This window comes from Clytia hemisphaerica, unplaced genomic scaffold, assembly GCF_902728285.1.
Source record: "Clytia hemisphaerica strain Z4C2 unplaced genomic scaffold, Clytia hemisphaerica genome assembly, whole genome shotgun sequence".
NCBI lineage: Eukaryota > Metazoa > Cnidaria > Hydrozoa > Leptothecata > Clytiidae > Clytia > Clytia hemisphaerica.
The window spans coordinates 1,533,471-1,561,313 of NW_027103638.1; the positions used below are offsets into that span (position 1 = coordinate 1,533,471).

The following is a 27,843-nucleotide window of genomic DNA, read 5'->3' on the forward strand; positions in this document are numbered from 1 at the left end:
GGCAAATCCAAAATAAAAATGTACATTTATATGCTTAAGATATTTTGAGACCTTTTCAAAGGAAATTGAAAACAGTTTATTTAGGTTCACACCATATAATTTATTTCATTTTATACGGATTCAAGAACTGGCGGTTCGTAGTTGTCTGGTCGTTCGACGGAAACACCACCTGGGGCGGATGGGTCAGCGCTGGTAGTGGCAGGGGCGCTTGAAGATCCTTCATGCATTTCCATCAATTTGTGGACTAAAACAGAAAAAAGAAGAAGTTAATCAAGGCGATTGATCATAGAACGATTGTAGCACACTATCATAATTTACTTAATTGTTCTCAGCTTCAAATGATTCCGGAAAGCTTTCTCTCTTCAGGTAGTCAGTAGAGGGAGCTTTTTTTAATCATTGAACAATTCTATCAGCAACAATTCAAGAATTTAACTCTGTCCATTAGTCACGGGGGAATAGGTAAGATGGGTATTTTACAACTCCACGTAAAAACTAAAGAATCTATATTCTGCAGTGTTTCATGATACAACTTATCCAAGCAAAATTGTACCACAAATTTCCTGCAGTTTCCAGCGAAAAGTCTACGTGTAAGCTCTAGAAAAGATGTTACCCAAGACAGGATCCACAAGAGCAAGGCTTTCATGGGTTTTAAATGGGTTGCTTATCTTGCCAAACTACCAGCCAACAATGTATTATTAAACATTGGTGGTTGTTGGAATGGCCCAAACAAAGAATGATAACATATATTCTGTTCTCAGCTTCAAATGATTCCGGAAAGCCTTTTATCTTCAGGTAGTCAGTAGAGGGAGCTTTTTTTAATCATTGAACAATTCTATCAGCAACAATTCAGGAATTTAACTATGTCCATTAGTCACGGGGGAATAGGTAGATGGTATTTTACAACTCCACGTAAAAACTAAAGAATCTATATTCTGCAGTGTTTCATGATACAACTTATTCAAGCAAAATTGTACCACAAATTTCCTGCAGTTTCCAGCGAAAAGTCTATGTGTAAGCTCTAGAAAAGATGTTACCCAAGACAGGATCCACAAGAGCAAAGCTTTCATGGGTTTTAAATGGGCTGCTTATCTTGCCAATCTACCAGCCAACAATGTATTATTAAACATTGGTGGTTGTTGGAATGGCTCAAACAAAGAATGATAACATATATTCTGTTCTCAGCTTCAAATGATTCCGGAAAGCCTTTTATCTTCAGGTAGTCAGTAGAGGGAGCTTTTTTTAATCATTGAACAATTCTATCAGCAACAATTCAGGAATTTAACTCTGTCCATTAGTCACGGGGGAATAGGTAAGATGGTATTTTACAACTCCACGTAAAAACTAAAGAATCTATATTCTGCAGTGTTTCATGATACAACTTATTCAAGCAAAATTGTACCACAAATTTCCTGCAGAATCCAGCGAAAAGTCTACGTGTAAGCTCTAGAAAAGATGTTACCCAAGACAGGATCCACAAGAGCAAAGCTTTCATGGGTTTTAAATGGGCTGCTTATCTTGCCAAACTACCAGCCAACAATGTATTATTAAACATCGGTGGTTGTTGGAATGGCTCAATCAAAGAATGATAACATATTCATTCCCACAGTCCGGACCAAGCGTAATCTGGGGAGAAGTTATCCTCACCTGCGGATAGGCCCCGCAACGGATGGGTATTGTTTCCCGCTAGTGACCGCTTTTGTCCCTGTGATCTATACCGGTCACTCCGTTTTTACATTTTTTGAAAAATGGAAACTTAAATATATTTAGGGCTCTTTATTATTATTTTTTTTTAAATGTACATACTACCTAGAGACTATTTTATGATTATATACCATAATGTTTGGTGATAAAAGAGACGATAAAAAAATATATATATATTCTGTTCTCAGCTTCAAATGATTCCGGAAAGCCTTTTATCTTCAGGTAATCAGTAGAGGGAGCTTTTTTTAATCACCGAACATGGAGTTAGTACATCTTCAATCTATGAACGAGACCAATTCAAAGAATTCTCACTTGCAGCAGGGAAGGCCATTGTCCAGATGGTGTCAATCGAACGACTTCAAACGAAAATCGCAATCGAACATAATCGAATAATTGGTATTTGATTGTCGAATGCAATCGAATGGCTGATTCCTGGGTAATATTCAATTGTGTTCTATTGCGTTCATGCAAGGTTTGATTTAGCCTGGGAATCCAAGCGTTAAACTTTTTTCACAGTCTAGTTTATGATATTTTTGCTGCTGGTTTAACGCTTGGTGCAGGTAGCTTGCTTGCAGGGACATTTTTCCCTGCAATGCAGGTTCGGCCTGATTGGCCAGCTTTTGGCGTATTACTTAGCAGTACTTTCGCGCGCATTTTGATAATTTCGATGCGCGCGCATAATTTATGGAAAAAGCTGACTCTGCAGAAAAAAGGAAAACAAATGAAAATGAAAACATAGATTCATTTCGAAACAAAATGGCTGTTGGCTGGAAGTCTAAATACATGTGGCTGATGTTTTGATGTGGTTTTTAGTAGTTTTGAAAGTCTTTAGAGCTTGTGAAAGAGTTTTTATGGTAAGTTGATTGTGTGTGTTTGCCTGGGTTTCCAAAGTTCAGAAAGTCTGTCAACAAGGGTTCACACACAGACTGTTTATAACATTCTGTGTCAGACTAATCTACCTGCACCAAGCTCTATAATTTTAGAACTTTGTGAGGTGAGGTATTTTATGTTTTTTCTAAAATTATGAGCTTGGATTCCCAGGCTAGGTTTGATTGATAGTCGGCTATGTTCGATTGGTTCGATTACATTCGATTGATCTTCGATTTTAATCCATTACGATCATTTTCGATAAGTTTGATTGCGATTAAATTAAATCACTCCTTTAGAGCTTTTTTAGTGTGGGCGCCCGAGCGTTTTAAGTACCGTACGAGGGCAAATAAAATCGAATACAATTGAATCAATCAAACGTAATCGAATATAATTGAACGTAATCGAAGCAATTGAACGGCAAATCCTGGGTAATATTCGATTGCGATTCGATTGAGTTCGACAATCGAATTGCAATTATTCGATTGTGTTCAATTGATTCGGCGTTCGATTGACACCGTCTGGCATTGTACTTTTCTTATTTCCAGATCAAAACAAATTTTTACAATTGATCATTAGAAAACACTTTTCAAACCTTGACTTCAACTAGTGCTTTCCTAAAAATAATTAGCAAAAATTCAAAATTGTTCTGTATGTTAGTCACGGGGGAGTTGACGTGGTAATCACCATCAACTCCACGTAAAAACTAACAAGTCTATGGTCTGCAGTGTTTCATGAAACAACTTATAAAAAGTAGGCTGTACCACAAATTTCCTGCAGGAGGCATATAACAAATTACTCAGGATATGTTTCCCAAGACAAAGGCTTCATAAAATCACCCTCGTGGGTTTTAAATGAGCTTAAATGATATTGCCAAACTACCAGCTACTTGAACACTTTGATAGAACAAGTGGTTGTTAGAATGGCTAAGTCAAGAGACTTGTTAGTTGAACAAAAATAACTAAATAGTAATCGCGAATAATGACTTAACAAAGAATTTGGTTGTATGGTAATCTTGACAACGCCATTTATGGAAAAAATGAAGTTGGTACTTGTTACATGGGATTGCTCTTGCACAGAGACTGGCCCATTAATGACATGTAGGTCATCAAGGGAATCCTGCAACTATGCAATATCTAAATTTATGTATCACTACCAAAGAGCATTCTAGAGCTTGTGTGAGAAATAACACTTAACACTCCTTTCACTATCACATTTGCTAAGCCCAGCCAGACGCACAGCAGTAAATACAGGACATTAAACTTGACACACTTGTGACTTCCAGGTTTAAGTAGATTTTTAAGCGATGACAGAAGAGAGGAAACTTTTCAAAAGAAGAAATGTTGCCCAAGACAGGATCCACAAGAGCAAAGCTTTCATGGGTTTTAAATGGGCTGCTGATCTTGCCAAACTACCAGCCAACAATGTATTATCAAACATCGGTGGTTGTTGGAATGGCTGACAGTTTATTTCAAGAATTACTGCTCAACCTAAAAAAATTCTTACCATCAAATTTAGGTTTCTTCAATACTTTTACTTTACGAATGTAACAGTCATGAAGTGGATAGATGCTTTGGCAAGATTTCTCCATATCAGCACCCATGCTGTCTGGCAAAAGTTTGGTGACAACATCTTTTAAATCTTTGGTGGTAACTTCACGACTCATGATCTCAACCATCTTCTTTCTGATGGCTCTTATTTGGGTTGATTTAGCATATGCTGTTTTCTTTGTTGAGTTATTTCTCTTCTTGGTGAAGCCAATGGCAAAGAATCTTAATAAATATCCATCAGTGGTTTTGACATCAGTATGGGCTTCAATGCATGTTTGCCATTTCTTGACAAGTGATCTTAATTTATCAGTGGTCATTGACATACCATGGAAATTGGTCATAACATTTCTGCCTTGAACATCTTCAACCATCAATCTGTATTTTCTGAAGGAAACTTCATCATTGTTCAAATCAGCTTGGGCCATTTCAAAAACACGTCCTTTCAAGGCATCAGATGCAATTTCTGAAAAGGTAAGCAGACTGAAATAAGTTTAAGTTATCCTTTTCATTAAATCAGTGGTCACAAGTATTTTTCTATTCAATTTCTGAGAACTTTTCAGTGGTATCAACAAAATTTTACTAAGTTACTTTTAAACTTTCCAAGGAGGTTAACTGAAACAGCTTAAGTTGTTTCCAAGCCTTTTTCACAATGTGATCTCCATCTAGCCTTGCCTCAGAATTCCAGTTACTAAAAGCATTTTCACGAAATTTGGCCTTTTTCCTTAAAGTTAATATAATTGAAAATTCTTAATAGGGCAATTCCCTAAGTTTTACTCGTTAAAAATTCTTGAAAATTTACAAAACTTCTAAATTGTAACAAATGTAAAATATTTTTAGCATTTTTTTTACCTTATTTTTTGACATAATGACTCAGAAGTCAATGATGGCAAAAATAAATTTTCCTCAAATTTGCAAAAATAAATGTTGTAAATTTTCCAGTATGGATTCCTCAAATCTCGAGCTGAAGATATTTTTCCATACAGCAAGCCTCAAGCCAAGCAAAATTTCTTTTGTACCAAAATTCAATTTTTCAATAAGGGTGCAAGATGGGAAAAGAGGCGCATGCGCCAACATGATTAATACATAAAATTGACGGGAGCGTAAGCAAATTTAGCCAAAGGAAAGCTAAAAATTGATCTTGGCGTTAGTTACACGAAATCCATACTGGTAAATTTTGCAATTTTCTGTTCTCACAAAAATTTCTACTTGCGAAAGTATGTAAACCTGAAGTAGTCAATACAATGAATAATTTTCCATGAAGCAGCCCTTTATATTGATATCTAGATTTTTGACATCTTATCAAAGGAAAGCTAAAAATTGATCTTCGGCGTTAGTTACACGAAATCCATACTGGTAAATTTTGCAATTTTCTGTTCTCACAAAAATTTCTACTTGCGAAAGTATGTAAACCTGAAGTAGTCAATACAATGAATAATTTTCCATGAAGCAGCCCTTTATATTGATATCTAGATTTTTGACATCTTATTAAATTCCCAAGACTGATTGTGTAGTTGACGTAAACAGTACTAGTAACTAGAATACATAGAACTGGTATCTATCAACTTTACTCTAGCATAGAGACTGGCCCTTAGATTATAAAGGTAGAATAATCAAGAGAATCCTGCAGCTATGCAGATGAAGAACCATGTCCCGTAGTAACCCAGATGAAAAAATATTAGACTTAAATTTGAACATGCAGGTAGGAATGGAAAGCTTGCCAGGAATGGTACAACCAATGATGATCCCAACAAACTTCCAAGCTCTAGAGCCTCAAAATTAAGTCAACAATAACAAACCTATATGGTGTAGTTGATGTAAACAGAACTGGTAAACTGGTAAATTTTGCAATTTTCTGTTCTCACAAAAATTTCTACTTGCGAAAGTATGTGAACCTGAACCAGACCCCCGCGCTCGATAGGATCGATCATCGGAACGGCTCGATGACGGATCGATATGTGATCGATGGATTACTTATCGATCCGGATAGGAGATCGATAGAGGATCGATACTCAATATTTTTTAAGCTTATGATTAGTTATCGATCTATCATCGATCTATCATCGATCTTTTATCGATCTTATCGACCCTATCGACTCTTTCTAAAAATCGAGCTCTAATATTAATCGATCTTTCTCGCTATCGATTACCTATCGACACCTATCGATTACCTATCGACACCTATCGATTTAAAATCGATGCATAATCGATTTATAATCGATGACGAATCGATTAACGATCGATGACGAATCGATCAACGATCGATGAAGAATCGATTAACGATCGATGAAGAATCGATTAACGATCGATGACGAATCGATTAACGATCGATGACGAATCGATTAACGATCGATGCATAATCGATGACGAATCGATGACGAATCGATTAACGATCGATGACGAATCGATATACTCGATTGAAATACTAGCTCGATAATGGATCAACGAAGGATCGATACTCAAGACTTTTTAATGGCTGAATCTTCTATCGATCTCCTATCCGGATCGATAAGTAATCCATCGATCACATATCGATCCGTCATCGAGCCGTTCCGATGATCGATCCTATCGAGCGCGGGGGTCTGGACCTGAAGTAGTCAATACCAATGAATAATTTTCCATGAAGCAGCCCTTTATATTGATATCTAGATTTTTGACATCTTATTAAATTCCCAAGACTGATGGTGTAGTTGACGTAAACAGTACTAGTAACTAGAATACATAGAACTGGTATCTATCAACTTTACTCTAGCATAGAGACTGGCCCTTTAGATCATACAGGTTGGATAATCAAGGGAATCCTGCAGCTATGCGAATGAAGAACTATGTCCCGTAGTAACCCAAATGAGAAATATATTAGACTTAGATTTGTATTCAGCAGGTTAGGAAAGCTTGTCAGGAATTGTACATCCAGTGATGGTCCCAACTAACTTTCAAGCTCTTGAGCCTCAAAATTAAGTCAACAATAACAAACTCACAAGGTAAATACTTACTTGTTCCAATAGTTCTGGGTACTGGTGTTTGCAATGTTCCTCACATTGAAGTTTGATGGAATTTTTACATCATACCAGTCTTTCTTTGCAAAGGGATCTATGCTGAAAAGAGAAAGCCGAAGTATTTGTCAAGTATAACCATAAACAATATCCACTATTATCGCACCAATCACAAGTGTCGGGTGAATGTGGAAATGTGTACTAGCAGCCATATTATCAAGCAATACTAGAAGAAACAAATTTCGGTCTTACATCTTCTTTTTGGTTCCTTTCTTTCCTTTGGAAAGTCTCTTGTTTTTGCCAACCGCCATGGTTTTGTGAACCCTCTTGTGTTTACGGGTCGAAAAAGAATTAGAGGGGTTTAAATTGATGGAAAATAGATTGACTCCCGAAATGCCGTCACCGAAAAAATTTGTCTTGGAAAAGAAACATACAGTTTTCTCCCTTTACTCTTGTTCGGAGACCGTAGGTCTAGAAACCCACATGTTTACAAAATCTACTTTCGATTTCGCAAATTCTTATTTGGAAAAGTTTGGTTGGATTTTGCCCGGTCGTTATTTTTGTAACGTATTTTGAATGTTTAGACTTAATGGATTGTTGCTCCTTGGGAAATAGGTTTTTAAATACAAATTAGGTTTATTTCGTATAGCTGTACAGTTCGCTAATATTAACAAAAACTACACTACATTATAATAAAAATAAAACGTAAACACAAAAGGGTTTTATATGTACAATTAGAATTTCCTGGGTCGTTACCCGTACTGTAATTTTCTACTTATATATATTGTTATATTTTTTCCCTTATATAAAATATTTACAATCACAGATTCTGCTCGCAGAATTTCAGACTCTCAAGGTTATCTTAGATAACCTTTCTCGATCGCGAGCCTCGCACGCACCGTATTGTTGCGCGAAGGAGCGAAAAACAAAGTTTGGGCGCCCACTTGATCGACAACCCACTCTTGTAACCCACACTTGTTCGACACCCACATGCTCGACGCCCACTTGCACTTGTTTGACAATTATTGTCGAACAAGTGGGGGCGTCGAACAAGTGATCGTTCGAGGGGATTTATCTAAAAAATCCTGCATTACTAAAAATAGACAAAAAGAACGACAAATTTCATAAAAAACGACATATTTCACCATCAGTCTGGGAAATCCTCCTCAATTGCACGCTTATGTTCCGAGGCCGTAAGCGCGCAATACACCTTTCCCGTAATTCAAATTTCTCAGAAATGGCCCGGGAAAATGTGCGCTCCACCGTTGTGTATAAAATTGTTTGGGAGGTAAAAAACGCGTTTTTGCCTGCGAGGGGTTAGGGAAAGTGGGATTTTAGCCTCTAACTTTTGACAGCGACCTTCTTTTGGCAAAATATTTTCAGGGTGGTATAATATCATGAATAGATTGAACATACTAAAATTTGAGGGGATTTTGTTCGACAGAACTTAAGAAAAGTTCAAAAAACCAACTTTCCCTAAGGGAACGCAGGCAAAAACGAGTTTGTTTACCTCCAGAGACTAAGCGGTGGAGAGCATCAAAATAATGCGCGCGCATTAGATTTTCGAATTACGGGAAAGGTGTATTGCATGGTTATAATTTAACCATATAATTCAACCGGGGCTCCCGCCCCGGTTGAAATTGCTTAGGGATTTCAAGGGGTTCAGAATTCTCTAATTCAGGCGAAGGCATGGTACGACCCTCGACATGGCCCGAGAATTCTCGGGCCAAAACTTTTATTGGAATTTGCGTAAAGCCCGAGTATGGCCCGAGCTGGAAAGTGATATATACTATCCGTAGATCTAACACGATTTTTTTTCCTATCCGTAATTCCGTTTTCAGGGGGTATTGGGTCATTAACAGTTAGGTAGGGTCAGGGTTTCTAGTAACGGCTTGTCACTGTGCCGGGTGCATACTCGGCGCCTTGGGCCCCGCAGGGTTGCTAGTAACGGCTCGAATTTCAGTCAGGTTAAAAAAGGGGTACTTTTACCCATATCATAATAGCACCCCCGTCTTTTTTGTCATTCTATAAGTATTTCCAAATTTTGTATTCTGCTGTGCGAGTGTGGCTCAACGGATAGCGTGTTGGCTTCCGAATCCGAAGGTCTTTCTTTAGTGGTGGTTCGAATCCAACCCGGTGCGATGATTTGATTGGTCGAAAAATGATTGACAGGTATCAAAACTTAGTCAGAAATGAGAAACTAAGTCTCAAACAGTCAGTAGAAGTAAAGATACAGAAGAAAGATAGGAAAGGAAAAGGAGTAGAAGGAGTGTTAGATATACGGATAGTAGTTATCACCTACCGCCCGAGCTGGCCCGAGAATTCGGGCCGTGTTCGGGCCACACGCGGGCCACGCACAGGCCACACTCGGGCCAATTTTTGAAAACATGATTTAAACAGGCGTGTAATTTCAGGACTGAATTTTTTTAACATTTGGCCGATGAAATTTACATATGAGTTTACCGTCGTGAACTTACCCAAAAATAGATGCGGCATGATTTCATTATTCATTATTCATTATTTTCCCAACAGCACCTTATCCACCATTTCTGCTAACCATTCTCTCTCAAAATAAAAAATTTTGCTTCGCTTCAACCCTACGGCCTACGCATGTTTTGCGAACGAAAAATAAAGATCGATTGCTACTACAGTGGCGCTAGATTTGGCAAAAAACTAAAATGGCCGCCAGGGCGGTTAGGCAGATAGATGGGCGTGACGCCCGCTGTAGTTGTAGGATTGAGGGCGGTCACATTTTCTGTAAAAAATCTTCTTTGTTTACCCGTGTTTACTCTGGGAAAAAGGTCATGCGTAGAGGGAATCCTGCGTAGAGACGATTTTAACAGCGATGGAGGTTGTAGTTGTAAAGAAATATAGAAATAATGAAAATTTTAGGAATTTTGAAGATAATGAAATTTTCATGCGGGTGCTTTTTAGAGATGCGGGCGGCCGACGGTAAACTCATATGTAAATTTCATAGGCCTTTTCTTTTGAGAAAAACTTGGTTTCTCTTGATTATATTAAATATATGAATGTTGTAAATTCATATAAATATTATATGTCTTATTTGGTATGAAAACATAGTTATAAAATATACTTAGGGTGGAAATATTTGCTAGTAAAAGGGGGGGTAAGAGAATTTTTTCTAGAAAGGGGGAAGTTTTCAGAAAGGGGGGGTTCATCTAGAAAGGGGGGGGTAAGATGTCAGTGGTATGTTTTTTTTGTGTTTTCCCAAATTAGAAGTTTTATTTTTAATTTACAATGCAACGTCTAATGTAACGTTTAATTTACAATGCAATTATTTGCTTATTTACACTGAATGTTCTTGCTTTTTCACCGGTAGAATTATGGTAGGATTTTAAAATTTTGAGGGGGGTAGCATCAAATTTTAAAAGGGGGAAGAACCTAGGGTAGGGGGGTAGCTCTAGGGTAGGGGGGTAGCTCTAGGGTAGGGGGGGTAGTGACCCCCTTCCGAACTATGACTGGTCCTGGTTTTAAACTGAAGCGTGAGTCCACAGGAAGCTCGTAAAGTTTTTTTGAGCGATATAAACAAAACAGACAAATCTTATTTTGTACTATTTTGTTTGACTGGGCATGCTGAATCAATTTAACATTTAACATGGCCCGAATGACTCGGGTCATGTTCGGGCCAAAAGAATTGATAGGTCTCTCGGCCCGAACATGGCCCGAGGTCGAGGGTCGTGGCATGGTTTAACGGGCAATCCATTTTTACGGAATCTTCTTTTACGATAAATTTTGAGTAAAACTGCCCTAGGCTTTTGAAATTCAACAGAGCTTTCGGAAGGAATTGCGTGTCAAAAATATAGGAAATTTTAAAGCATGCAATTGCACGCTTACCGCAAAAGCCGTCACCCGTCAATCTTTCTTAACGCTTACCGCCCGTTTCAGAACAATTTCAATAAAAATTCTGCCATTTTGAAAACTGTGCAATTGCGCGCTTACGGCCTCCGAACATAAGCGTGCAATTGAGAGGATTTCCCAGACTGACCATCCACAACCCCGACCGAAGCGAAAGTGACTGTACCACCCCTAGCGATTCATTCCCCTTTGTTTATCACGGGAATCAACTAAATGTGGTATAAAAGAACGACCAATTACGCATGCGTGTAACAATGCAGGATCCTTTAGAGGAACAGACTAGACTGGTTCACATAAATGACAGCCCAGTTGTTCGACAGTGTAGATGGTCGACAGTTTATATATTACTCTTATAACATCTTGGATCCTGAGAACTTTTTCTTCACGATCTTTAAATTGTATGATCGTACTATATAAATCATTGGTGATACCAATATTAGAATATTGCTCCGTTCTGTGGAGCCCAAATGCAGTTGGTCTCATTCAGAGACTTGAAGATATTCAAAAGTCCTTCTTACGAAAGATAAATGGCACCCCAAACAATTATTGGGAGTGTCTAAAACAGACAAAAATTTACTCACTTCAAAGGCGAAGAGAACGCTACAGAATAATGTACGTCTGGAAGGTGATGGAAAAGATTGTACCTACTTTAAATGGTATCAAAACCACTGAAAACCCCCGGCTGGGCCGGATGTGTACACTGTCAATTCCAAAGAACCAAACATCAAAATTTAGAGACAGCACACTTGCAGTTCAAGGTGCAAAACTTTTTAATGCTATGCCAAAGAGCATCAGAAACCTCAAAAACATTTCTACCGATAAATTCAAAAGAGCCCTGGACACACACCTTAAGTCTATCCCAGATGAACCCCAGATCCATGGATATACTGGGTGCAGGAGAGCTAATTCCAATTCAATAATTGACATGAAAAATATCTGCTGAGATTCTTTTTCTCTCGACAGATTGATCACACAGAGGCGTTGTTCACCAAGAACCTTACCTGAAGCAGGATGCTCGAACAACCACACAAGTAACACAAGTAAGTATATATATTTGGTACCTTGTCAGATATCTTCAGGACCTGTAAGATAAACAAACCGTGAAAAGCACAGGTCGAAATCATATATATCGGCGCTGTGCCGACCAATCCAGATTCTATAATATTGGTTTGCTATAGTTAATGAAAAATATCTAGGGGTCTTGTTCGGAAAAAATGTTTGTTTTGATTTCATGCATCGATTTGATTGGTTTAGAAAAACAATCGAGACGCACATAATCGGTTGAAGGTTGAAACACATAAAAGGAGATATCAGAACACACAACAATTTTCTCTCCCAAGAAATTATTCTCAATTGTTTCAAACTAACTGTTTCAAATCTCCAAACAAAAGAAAAGTGTCAATATTACAATTATAATTTCAACCCGCTCAAAACAAATTCTTGAAAAAAAGTGTGGATTTGTGTGTTAAAGACTTCTTTATTTTAGTAGATTTTATTTTGAGAATTTGTTGATGCCAACCTTGTCCCCGTGTATCCCAGGCTTTAAACATTACTGATTGACGCCAGAGAATACCTTAGTGTTGGCTGATGCGAGTTTTCTTAAAACAATACGTTATGAAAAAATCTGATGTTTTGTTTTTGAATTATGTAATGACACGTTCGAAAAACAGACAATGTCAGGGTATTATCTAGCGCTATTAGTAAGCATACAAAAGCTGATGATACGGGGTTGTGTTGATGCTTGATCAAGAATTAATTACCTTATCCTTCGTGCCCAAAAGTCTTAACAGAAGCACCCCCGTCCGAGAAAAAGGCCGGAATATCGGATTCTTCCAGTCGTTTATACAAACTAAATCCTGTAACAATACATATTATCATATAACGCCATATATACTACTGTATTACACGCATAAACAACCCCACTCTGCTTTTTGTGAAAAATGAAATCAGAGTTAATGTTAACTCGAAAATCCTTTTGGGAAAATGAAAACTCGAGTTTCAGTTTGTTCTTTATTTTTCCAGGCCTCTTTTTTTATTTTGTCGAACAACTGATTTGTCGAACAACTGGTCTGTCGAACAAGTGATCGCTTAGTTGTTCAACAGACCAGTTGTTTGACATTTTTAAAGATTTGTCGAACAAAATGTACCGTCGAACAATTATACTGTCGAACAAGTGGGATTTCCCCCTTTTCTTCACCGCTATAGTGATGATTGGTTCATCACCTCTCTGTCCAGTATTTGTATTTTCAGTGGAAAAAAGTTTCCTCATTTAAAGACTGGACATTTCTACAAAATCTGATTTCAAACGGTCCTGGTAGTTTCAGAGCATGTCATGGTTGCCCCCAAAGAAAATTTCCAACATAAAACTTTGCCCCTAAGATCTGTTTCCTAGCACAAAAAAGCCAGAAAAACAGGTAAATATAGCCAGTTTTCAATGATTTTGCCCCTGAACTGTACCGTAATATAATTCTGACACTCTTTTTATCAGCTGAAATTGATAGAAATAAAAGGTTGAAACTGTTTTTCTTGGCTTACAGAGGAATAATACTTTTTCAATCAGTGATTCAAGCTTTCATATTATTCCCGTCTCTAAAGAAGGGTGTTGAAATTAGACCAGGGATGTCGATATTAGACCAACCTACGGTAGATATTATCAAAACTTGCCCCTACCCTTAAAAAGTGAGCAATCTCTGCCCTCGAGACCTTGATGATTTCTGCCATACTCTGAAAACTGGCTGGCAGTCAGAGTGAAAGCTTCGTGCGATTCATATTTATAAACTTTGAAAGCCCCATAACCTGCTATCAATTGCAATTGAATGTAAAGATAAATTTCTTTGATCTTTGACTATTTTCTTATGCTTTTCATAGGACCACCCTCCAGATCGCAACTTTGCGGATTGTGTCTGTCATTCTGTGTAATTGAAAGACAATTACCGTCAACTGCTCTAACTTGGGACTATCTGACAAAACATGGGACGGCAATTCGGCCACCATTTCACCAAACCTCCAAAAATTTGATTTGAGTTAATGAACGGCGTATTAAACAATACACAATTTCTCTTTCGCACCGAGTAGGCTTTTAAATCGAAATATGAAAAAAATCTGTAGTGGAAAACACGCGACATGCGATGAGTGTCTGTGCACTCTAAGATGAACAAAGAAGTATGATTGATAAACTTGGTGGAGTTATCAAAACAAGTTTGTTGTCAAAGAGATTTAACAGTAAGTGAAAATACAGGCCAGATATCGACCAGTCCCATGTTTCAACCAATTTCCCAAGTTAGAGCAGTTGACGGTACTTCATTTATGCCTTGCCAATAAAGAGGGTTTTTGGTTCAAGTAACCATCCAATCCTTAGTTTGCTATCTATATTAACAAAACCTAGTTGCAAAACTGCCTCTCTGATTGTGCATATACTTTTTATTTGAATTTTCTCAGAGAGTAGTTAGCATTTTAACCCAAATTGCTCAATGTTAGATTTTATTATTGTATTATTAATATATAACTAAGCATTGATTAAAATTTCATCTTTAGGATGCTTTCTAAGCATTATTCAACATTTAGAAGACTGGTATTACTAAAAAGATGTGCTTCTGTAAATGTAAGTAGGCGGCAGTACAATGACAACCAACACCAGCAATTTCAGGCTATTGACAATGAAATTTTATATGAAGGTCACAGACCCACAAATTCATTTCAAAAGAGCTTGTTAGCTGTTGGTTCAGCATTAGCAGGAGTAACTAACCCCTTGAGATCTGACATGGTAGCTGCCCTAGGGGAATCCTTGTTTCCTGAACCAGCTCTCCGTAATATTCAGTTACAAATGCTTAATGACCCAACCGGACAAAGGATTCTAAAGGAGAAACCTATCATTGATGGCAACATACTAAATCTAGATAAATTGCTTACTCTGTCCAAGGACACTTTTGGGTATACATATGCCTCCTTTATGAGAAAACATGAAATTACTTCGGATACTAGAGATCCTGTTCATTATGTTGACAACACTGAGTTAGCATATATCATAAAGCGTTATCGTCAGATCCACGATTTTGCACATGTTTTTCTTGATTTGTCTATCAGTGTACCAGAAGAAGTAATTATTAAATGGTTTGAGTGGGCTCATTTTGGCCTTCCAATGAATGCTGTGTCAGCTCTTTTTGGACCCCTAGCTACGTCAGCAGAGGAAAAAGCAACAATAACAAAATACATTCCTTGGGCGTTATATAATGGATATAATTCTAAATCATTCATGAATGTTTACTTTGAAGAAGAACTTGAAACAAATTTCATGGAATTGAAAAAAAGATTGAATTTGATAGACAAGCCTAATTTATGAATGCCTTGAATTTGATTGTTATTCATTATTATGTGTCATCGCTAGTGATTTGAAATACAAATTAAATGGTCTATGTTCATTAATGTTATTGATAGTTTGAGCGGTCCAGAAAGTTTTAAGGAATTTTAGCATTCTTAGAACATCCCTCTAAATCTCTAAATGATCCATGTTGTTCTTTTTACTGGAACAATCCATTTTTTTTGATAACACATATCACCCAAAGGATAAAGTTTTAGGCATTGACCTTATATATTATCGAGCTACGAATATGATGTTAAAAAATATTTTTTATCCAAGTAATTGTCGTCTTTAAATATCAATTTATTGTTATGTAAATACAGTTTCTTCTTAATTAGTGAAAAAAAATTTTCTAGAAGGTCTTTTTATCTTTGTTTTTCTACTCCTCTTGTAACTTAAATTTTCAAATAAAGTTGATAACTTACTTTTTCAAATTTCTTAAGTGGATCAATTTATGTGAGGATTATATTTTGTGAGTTTAATTCCAAAATTCGAGAATTTTAATAATCGCAAAATTTTAAAACCAGGTTTGTTGGCAAAACGTCTAAGAAAATGAAGGAAATTAGTTTAAAAAAGACAGATTCCTGAAAATAAATCCCAAAAAAATAAAATAATTTTTGAAAAAAATTGTCTTGTGATAATATTTGCTCATAAAAATTTATCCCCTAAGGTATTCATTTTCTGAAAATAGATTTATTAACAGTTAAAAATTCACTTGTTTTTAAGAAAGTTTCATTATTAAATGGACTGTGGAAAAGTTAGGGTCAGTGTTTTGTTCTTTGCAAAAGTACGAGAGATTACAAGCAAAAGTTCCATTGACATAGAGTTTACATCACAAATAAAATTAGCAGACATCATCAAACAGATTCTGGAATTATACCCAACGTTGAAGCAGATACAAAATAATTTAATAATTGCATTGAACCAAAATTACATTGATAATTTAGATGAAACTTTGAGTCTCAAAGAGGGTGACGAGATAGCACTTATCCCTCCTATCAGTGGTGGATAAAATACGAAGCAAATGAAGCATTCAACAGACACAGAATTGATCATTATAACAAAAGAGAAACTTGATATTAACGTGGCTCTTGATTTTATAGTTCTACCGTGTACTGGTGGCACATCTTGTTTTGTTGGCACCACAAGAAACTCTTTCAAAGGAAATGTTGTGAAAACACTATTTTACGAAGCCTATGAACCAATGGCAATCAAAGAACTTGTTAATGTTTGCCAAAAGATTCGAAACAACTATGATGTGGGTAATATTTGCATTATGCATCGACTAGGTGAGGTTCAGGTCAAGGAATCAAGTGTAATAGTGGCTGTTTCTTCAACCCATAGGAAAGAAGCTATCCAAGCAACTGAATTGGGGATTAACGAGCTAAAAGCAAGAGTCCCTATTTGGAAGAAAGAAATATATGAAGATGAATCAAGTTCTTGGAAAGAGAACAAAGAAGCTTTCTGGATACAGAAAGATGGATAAGGATTATCAAGACAACTGAAAAAAGATACAATTTAGATCTAGAAATTACGTCTGAAATTGTCATTGTATAAACTTATGTATGAATTCCTTTCTCCTTTACCTAGACAACACTGTATAAAGCTTATCATCAAAGCTTAGATTTTTTATTTACAAAACATTTTATTTAAGTATTCCTAGTTAACCCTATTCATACTTTGGGGGGGGAGCTTTTTCTGTTTGGAGGTGAAACTAATATTAACTCCTGAAATAATAGAGCTTTTGGCATGAAATTTTCTGTAAATTCCTAACTTTTATTTAGCTTCAAAATGAACAAAGCTCCGACACCTAAAAATATTCACACCCTGAGCATGATGACATTTCTAACAGTAAGGTGTAATATAAATTGACACATTGCAAGAAAACATTTGAATTTTTTAAATTTTAAGACCTTTTTTTAAGAACAAAGGAAGTTTCCAGTTATTGCTCACTTTGGGCTTGATGTGAGAAGTCATCAAAAGAATATTTTGTCAGAATTTACCTTATCAGGCATTTTTCCAGCTCCCCCCCCCTTTATAAAGGGGGGGAAACCAATTTTCCAATTTTGAATGGGTGAGGGGGGAAAATGAAGATTTGAATAGTAAAGGGGGGGAAAAAAGAGGGGGGAAAACATCGATAGTTTGCAAATTTGGTGGGGGGAAGTGTGAAATCACTTCAATTTTATCTCAGCAACCAAGGTCAGTCCCCATGATATCATGTGATTAGATCATGATTGAAAAATTAACCAATTTTCGTTCTATTATGTCTAGTATTCCTTTTGCAGCAAAATTTTACGTTTGTGTCAGGTTAACATTTGAGAAATTTATACGGGTATATGGGGGGAACTGATATTTTCAGAATTTTCTGGGGAAAAAAAAGAGGGGGGAGATTTAAAAAAATCAAGAATTTGGTGGGGGGAACAAACCCTGGAGGACACTATGAGCAGAAACTGAATCTTTAATTAAGTTTTGGAACTCAATCTTTATGAAAAATAAAGTTAGCTATGGAAAAAGGTAAATGAAGGTAAATGAGTGAAATGTCTTCAAATATTTGACATTATAGCACTTAATTCCGCAAAAAGGCATAATTTTCTTGGGGCTTTGCCCAATAGACCACACCAGGACTGTCCTGGACCAGTTGGGCTGTTTACAAAGGCCCCTGTATGCTTTTTCGAGCCTAAGGCACATTCTGAAACTTAGTTTTTTGATTAAAAACGGTAGCAGCTCCAAATCCTGGAAATTTGCCTGCTTAAATGACAAAGATCTTGTGTGCCAAATTCCATCCAAAAATGCCAACTAAATCAAAAGTTAAGGGGGTGTACAAGAAAAGCCCCCCCCTCCCCCTAGTTCTGGACAACCCCTAAAAGCCTAGTATGAATATGGTTTAAGGATATATTTGTATGCGCATCACAATTTTGTTGCTGTTGTTTTTAATGGTAGATTTTTAATAGGTTTTATTTACTTGCAAACAATGTGACTCTAGGCATTATTATTTATAGAAGATTTTTATGACTGATCAACAATGAATAGCATGTTTTATTTATGCATATTTTGAAGTAGATTTTCTGTGCCTCGAAATTGAATAAACCCCAATTCGTTCCTCTTGAGTTACCAAACTGAAAGCTCTACATCTGCACATTCTGTGACATATTTTTGCTTTGGAATCACTTTTCTTGGTTATCTTTTCTCTGTATTATTTAATTTTTATTTCTCTTGTTCACTTTTAAGATGTTCAGTATAAATGATGGATGGGGTACAGGTGAAGAACAAGACATCTTGGTATCAAAACTTTTTGATAAACCCAACTCAGTAGATAGAATAAACAATAATAAGAAAAAGAAGAAACAGAAAAATAAAGGGAATATCAACAAACAAGATGCAGATGGATCTATATCTAAGGAGCCTGACCAAGCAAAACCTAAGAAAAATGCAAATGGAACAAACAATTCATCTGAGAATGAGAATTTTGAAAATAAAAATAATGAAGAAAACATAGAGAACCCAGGGCTGAAGAAAAAGAAAAATAAGAAACGTAAATTATCTGGTGATTTGGAAACTACTAATACTAGTGCAGTATTATTGAAAGCGTTGGATATTGAGGATAAGAATTTGCTGGAAATTAATGCTGAAAATACAGATATTCAGACTATCAAAAAGAAGAAGAAAAAGAAAGAAAAACGAAAGAGCGAAGAGAATAATAATATCCTAGAGCATTCAATAACCATTAAAAAGACGGGTATTGATGAAACTAGTGTTATAAACAATGGATTGGATTTTAATGAATATGACAATTTAAGTGGGGATAAAGGTACTGAACGAGATTCAAAGAAGAAGAAGAAGAAAAGCAAAAAGAATAGGGATAAAGACAATAATTCAGAGCAACGAACAGAAAAGATTGATACAGAGACAGGAAATATTAATTCAGAAGAGGGAGATGCAAAGGACTTGTCAACTGATGACCAAGAGAAATCGCCAAATATTCCAGAAAGTAAAAGTATCAATTCTCCTAAACCAAATGATGCCATTTCCAAAAGACTTTCTAAATTTCAACAAAAGATGAACAGAAAGCTGGAAGGTGGTCATTTCCGGTACATCAATGAGAAGTTATACACAACAGATAGCCACATGGCTGTAGACATGTTCAAAAGGCAACCATCCCTGTTTGATGTTTATCACAAAGGATTTGAATCACAAGTCTTACATTGGCCAGAAAATCCAGTTGATTTAATTATTGAATTCATCAAAGAGCAGTAAGTAGTATCTTTATTTTGTTAACTTTTAGTAGATTGAATTGATTGAATGTAAAATGGTTTGAAAGCTGAAACCCTTCTTTTTTCAACGGGTCGAATTTTTATCCTTGCACTTTGCAATAAAAACCTGGTCCATTTGTTGATAAATTGACAAACAGAGAGACATCGTATCTAATTTTTCATTGCTCTAAAATTTGAAAAGCATTTGATCCTTTTAACATTAGTAGACCATGAAATTTTAACTATATTTATCATTGAAATGATATTTTTGTTATTTTTGAAAATGTTTTTGTTTTTTCTTCAAGATCGGAAGATTCCATAGTGATTGATTTTGGTTGTGGTAATGCAAAGATTGGTCGGAGTGTCCCTCAAAAAGTCCATTCCTTTGATCTAGTAGCGGTCAATGATGACGTCACTGTTGCTGATATGAAAAATGTAAGCTTTAGAAGACAGATTTCAGATTTCACTTAAGGCTGGTATCCACTTTCGCGCGAAATAGGCGACAGTTTTTTTCTTAACCTTACGTCATAAAAGAGTTTCGCGCGAGCAAAAAAAAAGTTGAAGGAAGTTGTACTTTTTTCATCCGTTACCTCAATTTCTGATGACGGAATTGCTTATTGGCCTTGAAAGTGAGGTTAGAAAAGCTCGTTGTCTTTTTTGGATCCAAAAACATATTTTAGGACAATTTAGAAACTCAATTCATTGATTGTTCTTCATTTTGTTCTCTTTAGGCCTTTGAAAAAATAAATGAAAAAATGTAATACTTATATTTTAGGTACCAGTGAAAAGTGGAAGTGCTGACATTGCAGTTTTCTCGTTGGCACTCATGGGTACTAATGTCAATGATTTTATTGCAGAGGCTAACCGTACACTCAAGATAAGGTCAGGACTTACACAAGACACCACAATCTGTACGAATCAAAAATTTACTCTTGAATTAGAATCTTTTCTACATTTATGAAGTGTATGAACGTGAATCTTTATATTATCATTGACCCGGAAAACTTTTTAAGCTCAGAGATTCTATTCTTCTCATTTTTCTAATATAAAGAAAGTATCATATCGAGAAATAAAATTAGGTCCGATTAATAATTTCTTCTTTTTTGAATTTTCAGTGGTCATTTAAAGATAGCAGAAGTGAAAAGTCGTTTCAAGGACGTCCAACATTTTATCGATGGTGTAATCTCACATGGTTTTGACCTTTTGTCGAAAGTAGGTTTATTCCAGTTACTGTCACATGCCACATAATCACCCACGAGCATTTTATATAAATCATTCCTTTTCTTTCCCGCCAATTTTAGAGGTACACTCTTGACTATTCTTTGATGCTCTAAAGAGATAAGGACATTATCTGGGTGCTGATTGCGAAAAACATATTCATTTTGGCTAAAAATCAATCTGATAGCCTAATGAGATGATACATACCTTCCGAGACTGCCCCATCACATTATTCGCCCCCCTAACAAATCACAAAACAATTCTTTATGAATGCAGTTAATTTTCAAACTGCTGAAACGACCTTGGTAGTAATTTTAGTAATTTCTCCATACCCAGGCACTGGTTTTTATAGAAAAATGAAACTGAAAGAAACTTCATTTAAAAATGAAAGACCAGGGATTTTTCTTTTTTTAGGATGATACCAATAAGATGTTTATCATGTTTGATTTTGAGAAGACTTCCAACTATAACAAAAACAGTAAGAACGACAAAACAATTGAGCTCAAGCCGTGCATCTACAAACGAAGATGACAACGCTTTCATTTCTTTTTGACAAGGTACGTCTTTTCTAGATATTAAATTTTACATCTAACTATAGTAAAATGATCTGAATTAGAAAATGTTAAACAAATCACAAACAAAATGCTTCAATTTAATAATAATCAAATAATTTAAACATGAAATTGAACTTTAAGACTGATAAATCTGAGAAAGAAATAGACTATGCTGAACTTTTCTCAAATTTTTTTTCAAAACTTCCACATTTCAAAATTTTTGGCGTCAAAGTTTTGCCCGTATTTGCCGATCTAAGTGAAAGCCTTTCGGAGCCATAATGGGGAAAAACTAAAGTGGGTGCAACATTTTCCTTTAAAGAAAGGGGGCAGTCCTGAAATATTTTTGTGCTAAACATTTTTGTTTTAAGTAAGGGGACAGCTCCGAAGGAAACTATTAACTGATAAGGACTGTCACTACGATTACATAAAGAATCATTGAAAATGAAAAATTGTAACCACTTGCACCATTGCTGTTAGAGCTTTCGGCTCCGTTCATTCCTCCATACGTGCCATTGGTCAGTATTAATATGCATTCCTCATTACATTTCATCCGTTGGTTCAATGCTATGTTGCGTGTTGTTTTGTTTTCGTATCTGTGGCAAACTTCTTCTGCAAAATCCATTTTCATTGTTAAACCTTTTCCAAAAGTAGAAATATATATTTTTAAGAGAAAAATTGTGCTTTTTTAAGTTGGTATTCTAGTTTTAATTGGGGCTACTTATACTACTAAACCAAAAGAATCAATTTACAGACTATAAACACTGACCTTTATATATCCCATGACCAAGCTATATCCGCCATCTTTGATCGGAGTTTTTTTTGGAATTGGTACCCGAGAAGAAGCCATTGCAATGTTAAAAATTAACGTTTAACGGCGCTACATCATCAAAAGTATTCTAGGAAAAGTAGAACTGGCGCTCTGGATGCATTTACACCTCTATTGATAAGTGCCGCCATTAGGGTACCAATTTCAAAAAAAACTTCGATCAAAGATTTTTGGTTGGCTGGGATTGAGTAATATGGTTCAGTGACTATTATTTTGGAAGATATTTGACCTGAATGGTCCTGTGTTAACAATATTATCACCATGTTTCATTGCTTGATTGATATGGTTTTCAAACGTCTTTGGGATTTTCATAACTCACCTGACAGGGTGCAATCGGAACAGTTCTTTTCACTCTTCTTTGTTTTGTTCTTTGAAACTGTTAAAAATGAAGAAACGATTGTGATCATTTTTTTTTTCATTGAAATTTTCATAGTGTTGTATGTAAAGCGGACTCTCGCTATTCTGTTGCCTACAAAATCTTCCTCTTATTTCCAAAACTACTTCCAACGCTAACTTCATAATTAATTTGAAAGAAAATATTTCCTTGTTTGAATTAGTGTTAAGATTTTGTAGAAAGATCACAAATACCACCATACTTTGAGACTCGTGCACCTAATAGGTTATACATATTTTCAAGAGGAATATAATTCAAACCTTCATAAATATGGCTTAGCACTTGGTTACCACATTCATCTAAAAATGGAATAAAAATAGAATTTTTTAGGCGTGGGCGTACAGACTTTCGCGAGTAGAAACTTTCCCGATTTTCGCGAATTTTGGCCTTCTTCGCGTTAGTAAATGTCTTAGCAGGGCAATTCGCGAAAGTTTATGCTCGCAAAAACTTCTCAAAAAAGTTGAAAATCTATAAAACCTCGAAATCGAAATAAATATCAAATTTTCGGCATATTATTATCCTTTAATGCCTTTTTAAAGTCGAAGAGCAACCGTTTTTAGTGAAATTAAGAATAGTTTCCACTTTTAAGGCAATTTTTATTCGAAAATTCTCATTTTAATCAAACAAATCGAGAAAGATTATCCTCGCAAAAAACATTTTTCCCTCAAATTCGCGAAAATATATGTCTCAAATTTTTCGACCCCGCTAAAGTTTCTGCTCGCGAAAGCTTGTACACCTAAAGTATCAATTTTGCTCTACGATACCAAAATTGTTTCAGACTTTTAATTGACCCTACCCCCCCCCACCCCCATTCAGTCTTTTCCAGAGAACGATATTTGCTACCAATGATCAAATCCAATGATTTGACACTGCAAAACAATGTCATTTACGAACCTGGTGCTTTCAAGGTGATTGATTCCTTCAAACCCAACGGGAAAGTGTAAAGATCGAATGAATAACTTTGCTTTAGTATCACTTGCACTGCATGTTCTATTTGCACATCCTATAAAAGCAGTAGTATTCGATGGTTGTTTATTTTTTAAGAATTATCCCCAAACTGGAAGAACCTTTTCGTACCCGGACTATCTACTCTCTGTAAACGTTTAAGCTCTATCCACCCTGCCATAAAATATTTTACATAATTACATTTTGGATGAAATTGTAATATGTCATCGATTTGCGGTCGTTCTTTGTTGCTACTTCTAATCCAAAACCCCAACAACCTTTTGATGAAAGAGGATTCCGAATGGTTATTTAGTTAACTGTAACGACTTCAGGTTTAGCTGTAAAATCTGAGAATGTATATCAATGTTTTCAAAAAATGCTCTGATTAAAGATTGTACTTGGTTGTAAATTTTCTCCCTCGCTTAATGCCTTATCGTATTTTTTCTAGTTTTCAATTTTTGTATCTTTGAAACTAGACTGTTTGCATCTATAACGGATTTTTGGAGGTCTGCGATTCAGACCACTTTAGACCAATAATTCTTTTAGACTCTTTTGGAGTAAAGTCAGGCGCTTGAGATATTTTGAAAAAGTTAAGCGAAGTGTTGACTTAGAAATGAAGACTTGAAATACCTTCAGTCAAGCTAGTGTTGATATTTGCGTCGGCTATGAAGAAGTACGCTTGGTCCACGTAGCTGTATGCATAGAGAACTTCAAAGTCGGGTGGTTTACAGCTATGAACTGTACTGCTGCATTTGTCGGCTATATCACTTATAGCCTGCTTGCTGAGCATTTGAGCTATAAGCAGAATGAAAAAGTTAATTTTTTATGTGCTCGGTGTATTGGGGATTTTATGCTCCATACATTTGAGGACAGTTGGAGTGACTAACGATCTGGATCAACCCGAAGTTTTGACCCGCAAAGTTGAGGATAGTAAAAGTGCCGATTTAACATCGTCCTCAGTCAGTCAGAATCTAGACAGAATCAAAAGCTTACTGTCTCCATCGCAGAGCAACACACATACATAAAATGGCTATTATTAAGTTTATGTGACTTATCGGATCGATGGTTCAGGTTCAAATTTCAGGTTGAAAATATGGATGACTAGATTTAGGAATTATATATACGCTTAATTGAGACGATCTATAACTTTAGTTTTAAAGTTTTTTCAATCAAAGCCTTTCATTATAGACCAACAGTATCCTTAGATGAATGATGGTAGATAGTTTATCACAGATATCAGAGATTCTATCAGTATCCTTAGTCTTTATACACGAAATTTGGGTTTAAGGTACATAAACCTAAACAAACATTCTCTATCTTACTTAGGCTTGCGACGTATTCTCTGATGAAGTTTGATTTACTGCAATCGCGTTCTGTTTCTAAAATGATTGTGAAATACATAATTATATACCTTATCGGTCCTTTTAACACCGGCCCTTATTGCGCCAAAGCTCAATTATTTCCATTTTTAGGCCGGCCCTAATTTGATCCCGATCCCTTACGCCAACCCTTATTACGCCAATGACGAACAAATAACGCCAATAAGGTTTTTGAAATCAAATGGTTTGAGCTCCGAAAATTTACTGTTTACCGGTTTACAGCTATATACCGGTTGCGCAAATGCATGTTTGCTTCATTTTTCGTCTATGTAAGAAGGAAATTCGAAATTTAAGTTTGATATACAAAACTTGCGGAGTTGGTATAAGATATAAAAAACTCAAAAATTTTGACTGAAAACGATGTCAAACTTACCATTTGTTACTGTTCCAGCTGCAAAGAGTATCTGAAAAAGGGATTCATTTTGCAAGCTGTTAAATGTTTCAACATAACACTACAAAAAAGCGTTTATGACCTTGTTTGCAAACAGTTTTTTTCTATATTGATGTTCCAAATAAAATATATCGGTCCCTCTATTTCAAAATCAGGTAAGCAATGTTTTTGAGAGAGGTTTTTTTTGTCTTGGGTCAATAAAATAAGCAACAAAACTTTTCAGACATTACTTACCTCTATCGAAAACACAATTAACCAAAACAATTCTTTCATCGTGTCAAAAAACTGTCCAACTAGTATAGAATAGAATTTCAAATCAGATTTTCAACGCTATAATATAAATTCTACAGTTTTACCAGGCCTTCTGATAAATACGCGAAAAATGTGAGATTGAGGCCTAGTGCCTCACTGCGATGTTTAAAGGGTGTCCTCTGTATAACACAAGGGATCATTTAAAGTGTAATCCCCTTCTCTCGTCTATTTTTGGTCGTCGCTGTTTACTTTTCGTCACCTCACTCATTGAAATGCCAAAAAGATGAAAGGGATTAGTTCCTTGTTTATTTTATGGTTTCCATGCTTGCAAATCCTCATCCTGAGGACAGATCGCAGTTTGTCCCCAGTTTGTATACAAACTATCATTGTATTTATGGAGTTTCGTTTGTAATCCGCATTTCAAGATCTCAGTGCTTTAGTCAAATAGTAGAGGGCATTTTGTAAAATCGCTCGATTGTTTTGTTAGAAGCACTTGTTATACATTTTTGGAAACTTCAACCTTAGAGAAATCGAAATTACGATGTTTCCAAATTTTTTTCGGACACTTTGGTGTGGTTTTCGGACAAATATGACGGTCTCAGGCAAAAATCATAGGGTTAAAAATTAATGAAAATTTTAGCTTGAGAAAACGGAGACCTGTTGTATACTTTTGGAAAACTCTCAAAAAATTAGGATTAGAGATATATTGCAAGTATAGGTGATTCGAGTGCCTAACTCGAGGTATTGAGCTTCAAAAAGCGCAAAAACTGGACAAAACAGCTGCTTCTGTCTGAAAAACACGGTTTTCAAGGGTTAATATCTCGAGTTAGGTACAAAAATCACCTATACTTGCAATATATCTCTAATCTTAATTTTTTGAGAGCTTTCCAAAAATATACAACAGGTCTCCGTTTTCTCAAGCTAAAATTTCATTAATTTTTGACCCTATCATGATTTTTGCCTGAGACCGTCATATTTGTCCGAAAATCACACCACATTGTCCGAAAAGAAATTGGAAACATCGTAATTTCGATTTCTCTAAGGTTGAGGTTTCCAAAAATGTATAGCAAGTGCTTCTAACAAAACAATCGAGCGATTTCAAAAAATCGAACAAAATTCCCCCTAACAAAAAAAGCACGAAATATTTTCAAAAAATCTCTTGAAATTAGTCGAAATATAGCAATCAAAGCCCTTTTATATACTACACATTATTTAAGAAGTTTAATCTATGTAAAATTCGATATCCTTCGCGATCTAGGCCTGAGAGGACCTATACTCTTAAGTTTTTCCGCTTTAGCTTCCTTTACATATTTATTTCTTACTAGTGTGGTCGTGTTACAAAAGTACAGGCTGTTTGTAGGAAAAAAATAATATATAGCTGAAACTTTCTCCAGACCTTCTCTATAGGATGCTTATGCCTCAGGAAAAAATCCCCTAAAATCCCACTGGTGGAACATCCCTTTTTTGGGCAATTTCTTTTTTCCCCAGGCAAAACCCTAAGGTCAAAAATTTTTGAAAATTTCAAACTCTTTTTGAGACAACATCATGTATACCATTCGAAAGCTCTCAAAAAACTATATAGAAGACTTTCAGACGGGTATAGCCGATTTCATTACCTAACTCGAGATAATTCACGCAGAAGATGCAATTTTTGGTCAATTTTAGACCAAAATGTGGCGAAAAGTGGAACTTGCGCATGAAATATCTCGAGTTAGGTAATGAAATCGGCCATACCCGTTTAAAAGTCTTCTGTATAGTTTTTTGAGAGCTTTCGAATGGTATACCTGATATTGTCTCAAAAAGAGTTTGAAATTTTCAAAAATTTTTGACCTTAGGGTTTTGCCTGGGGAAAAAAGAAATTGCCCAAAAAAGGGATGTTCCACCAGTGGGATTTTAGGGGATTTTTTCCTGAGGCATAAGCATCCTATAGAGAAGGTCTGGAGAAAGTTTCAGCTATATATTATTTTTTTCCTGTAAATTATGCTAAACGACCGCACTATACCTTGTTTGAATTTCAGCAGAAATCAACATTTAAATTCCAACTCACCTATTCCCTGCGACGTGGCAAATTTTATTTCGAGATTGATATTTTGTTATTTTTTAGGACGAAAGAGGGAATCATCTCACGACAATAAATAGTTTCTGTATTTTTAATGTTTTGATTTTAATCATTTTTTTATAAATTGAAAATATACCCTTGTATAACAGAAATCAGATTTTATTTATTACTTATCGGTCATTCGCGAGAGAGTACTGTAACCCTTAGACAAACAATTTCACAAACATTTCTTAG

General features: G+C 35.8%; 5 protein-coding genes across 5 annotated transcripts; 3 read left to right on the top strand and 2 right to left on the bottom strand.

The window, feature by feature from the left end:
• Positions 1 to 75: 75 nt before the first annotated feature.
• On the bottom strand, positions 76 to 7,475 carry LOC136802794 (small ribosomal subunit protein eS1-like). Its single transcript, XM_067059556.1, is given in 5 exon segments — positions 76 to 244; positions 4,075 to 4,581; positions 7,109 to 7,131; positions 7,133 to 7,210; positions 7,361 to 7,475. Coding segments are annotated over 5 exon segments (801 nt in total). The 5' UTR covers positions 7,420 to 7,475; the 3' UTR covers positions 76 to 110.
• A 7,018-nt stretch (positions 7,476 to 14,493) lies between these two features.
• LOC136802795 (uncharacterized) lies at positions 14,494 to 15,709 on the top strand. Its single transcript, XM_067059557.1, has one exon. The coding sequence runs from the start codon at positions 14,520 to 14,522 to the stop codon at positions 15,321 to 15,323; it is 804 nt and encodes a 267-aa protein (XP_066915658.1). The 5' UTR covers positions 14,494 to 14,519; the 3' UTR covers positions 15,324 to 15,709.
• A 656-nt stretch (positions 15,710 to 16,365) lies between these two features.
• LOC136802814 (molybdopterin synthase catalytic subunit-like) lies at positions 16,366 to 16,827 on the top strand. Its single transcript, XM_067059580.1, has one exon. It carries the CDS (start codon positions 16,366 to 16,368, stop codon positions 16,825 to 16,827), a length of 462 nt encoding a protein of 153 aa, XP_066915681.1.
• Positions 16,828 to 17,859: 1,032 nt separating this feature from the next.
• Positions 17,860 to 27,761, top strand: LOC136802815 (uncharacterized). Its single transcript, XM_067059581.1, has 7 exons — positions 17,860 to 17,865; positions 18,570 to 19,591; positions 19,897 to 20,026; positions 20,367 to 20,473; positions 20,707 to 20,803; positions 21,224 to 21,366; positions 27,655 to 27,761. The coding sequence occupies exons 1-6, from the start codon at positions 17,860 to 17,862 to the stop codon at positions 21,338 to 21,340; spliced, it is 1,479 nt and encodes a 492-aa protein (XP_066915682.1). The 3' UTR covers positions 21,341 to 21,366; positions 27,655 to 27,761.
• LOC136802816 (uncharacterized) lies at positions 21,758 to 25,586 on the bottom strand. The gene is made up of 9 exons (XM_067059582.1): positions 25,533 to 25,586; positions 25,281 to 25,311; positions 24,851 to 24,907; positions 24,159 to 24,323; positions 23,730 to 23,806; positions 23,478 to 23,586; positions 22,844 to 22,882; positions 22,509 to 22,565; positions 21,758 to 21,999 (listed from the first exon to the last, which is right to left on the bottom strand). The coding sequence occupies exons 1-9, from the start codon at positions 25,569 to 25,571 to the stop codon at positions 21,758 to 21,760; spliced, it is 816 nt and encodes a 271-aa protein (XP_066915683.1). The 5' UTR covers positions 25,572 to 25,586.
• Positions 27,762 to 27,843: the final 82 nt, after the last annotated feature.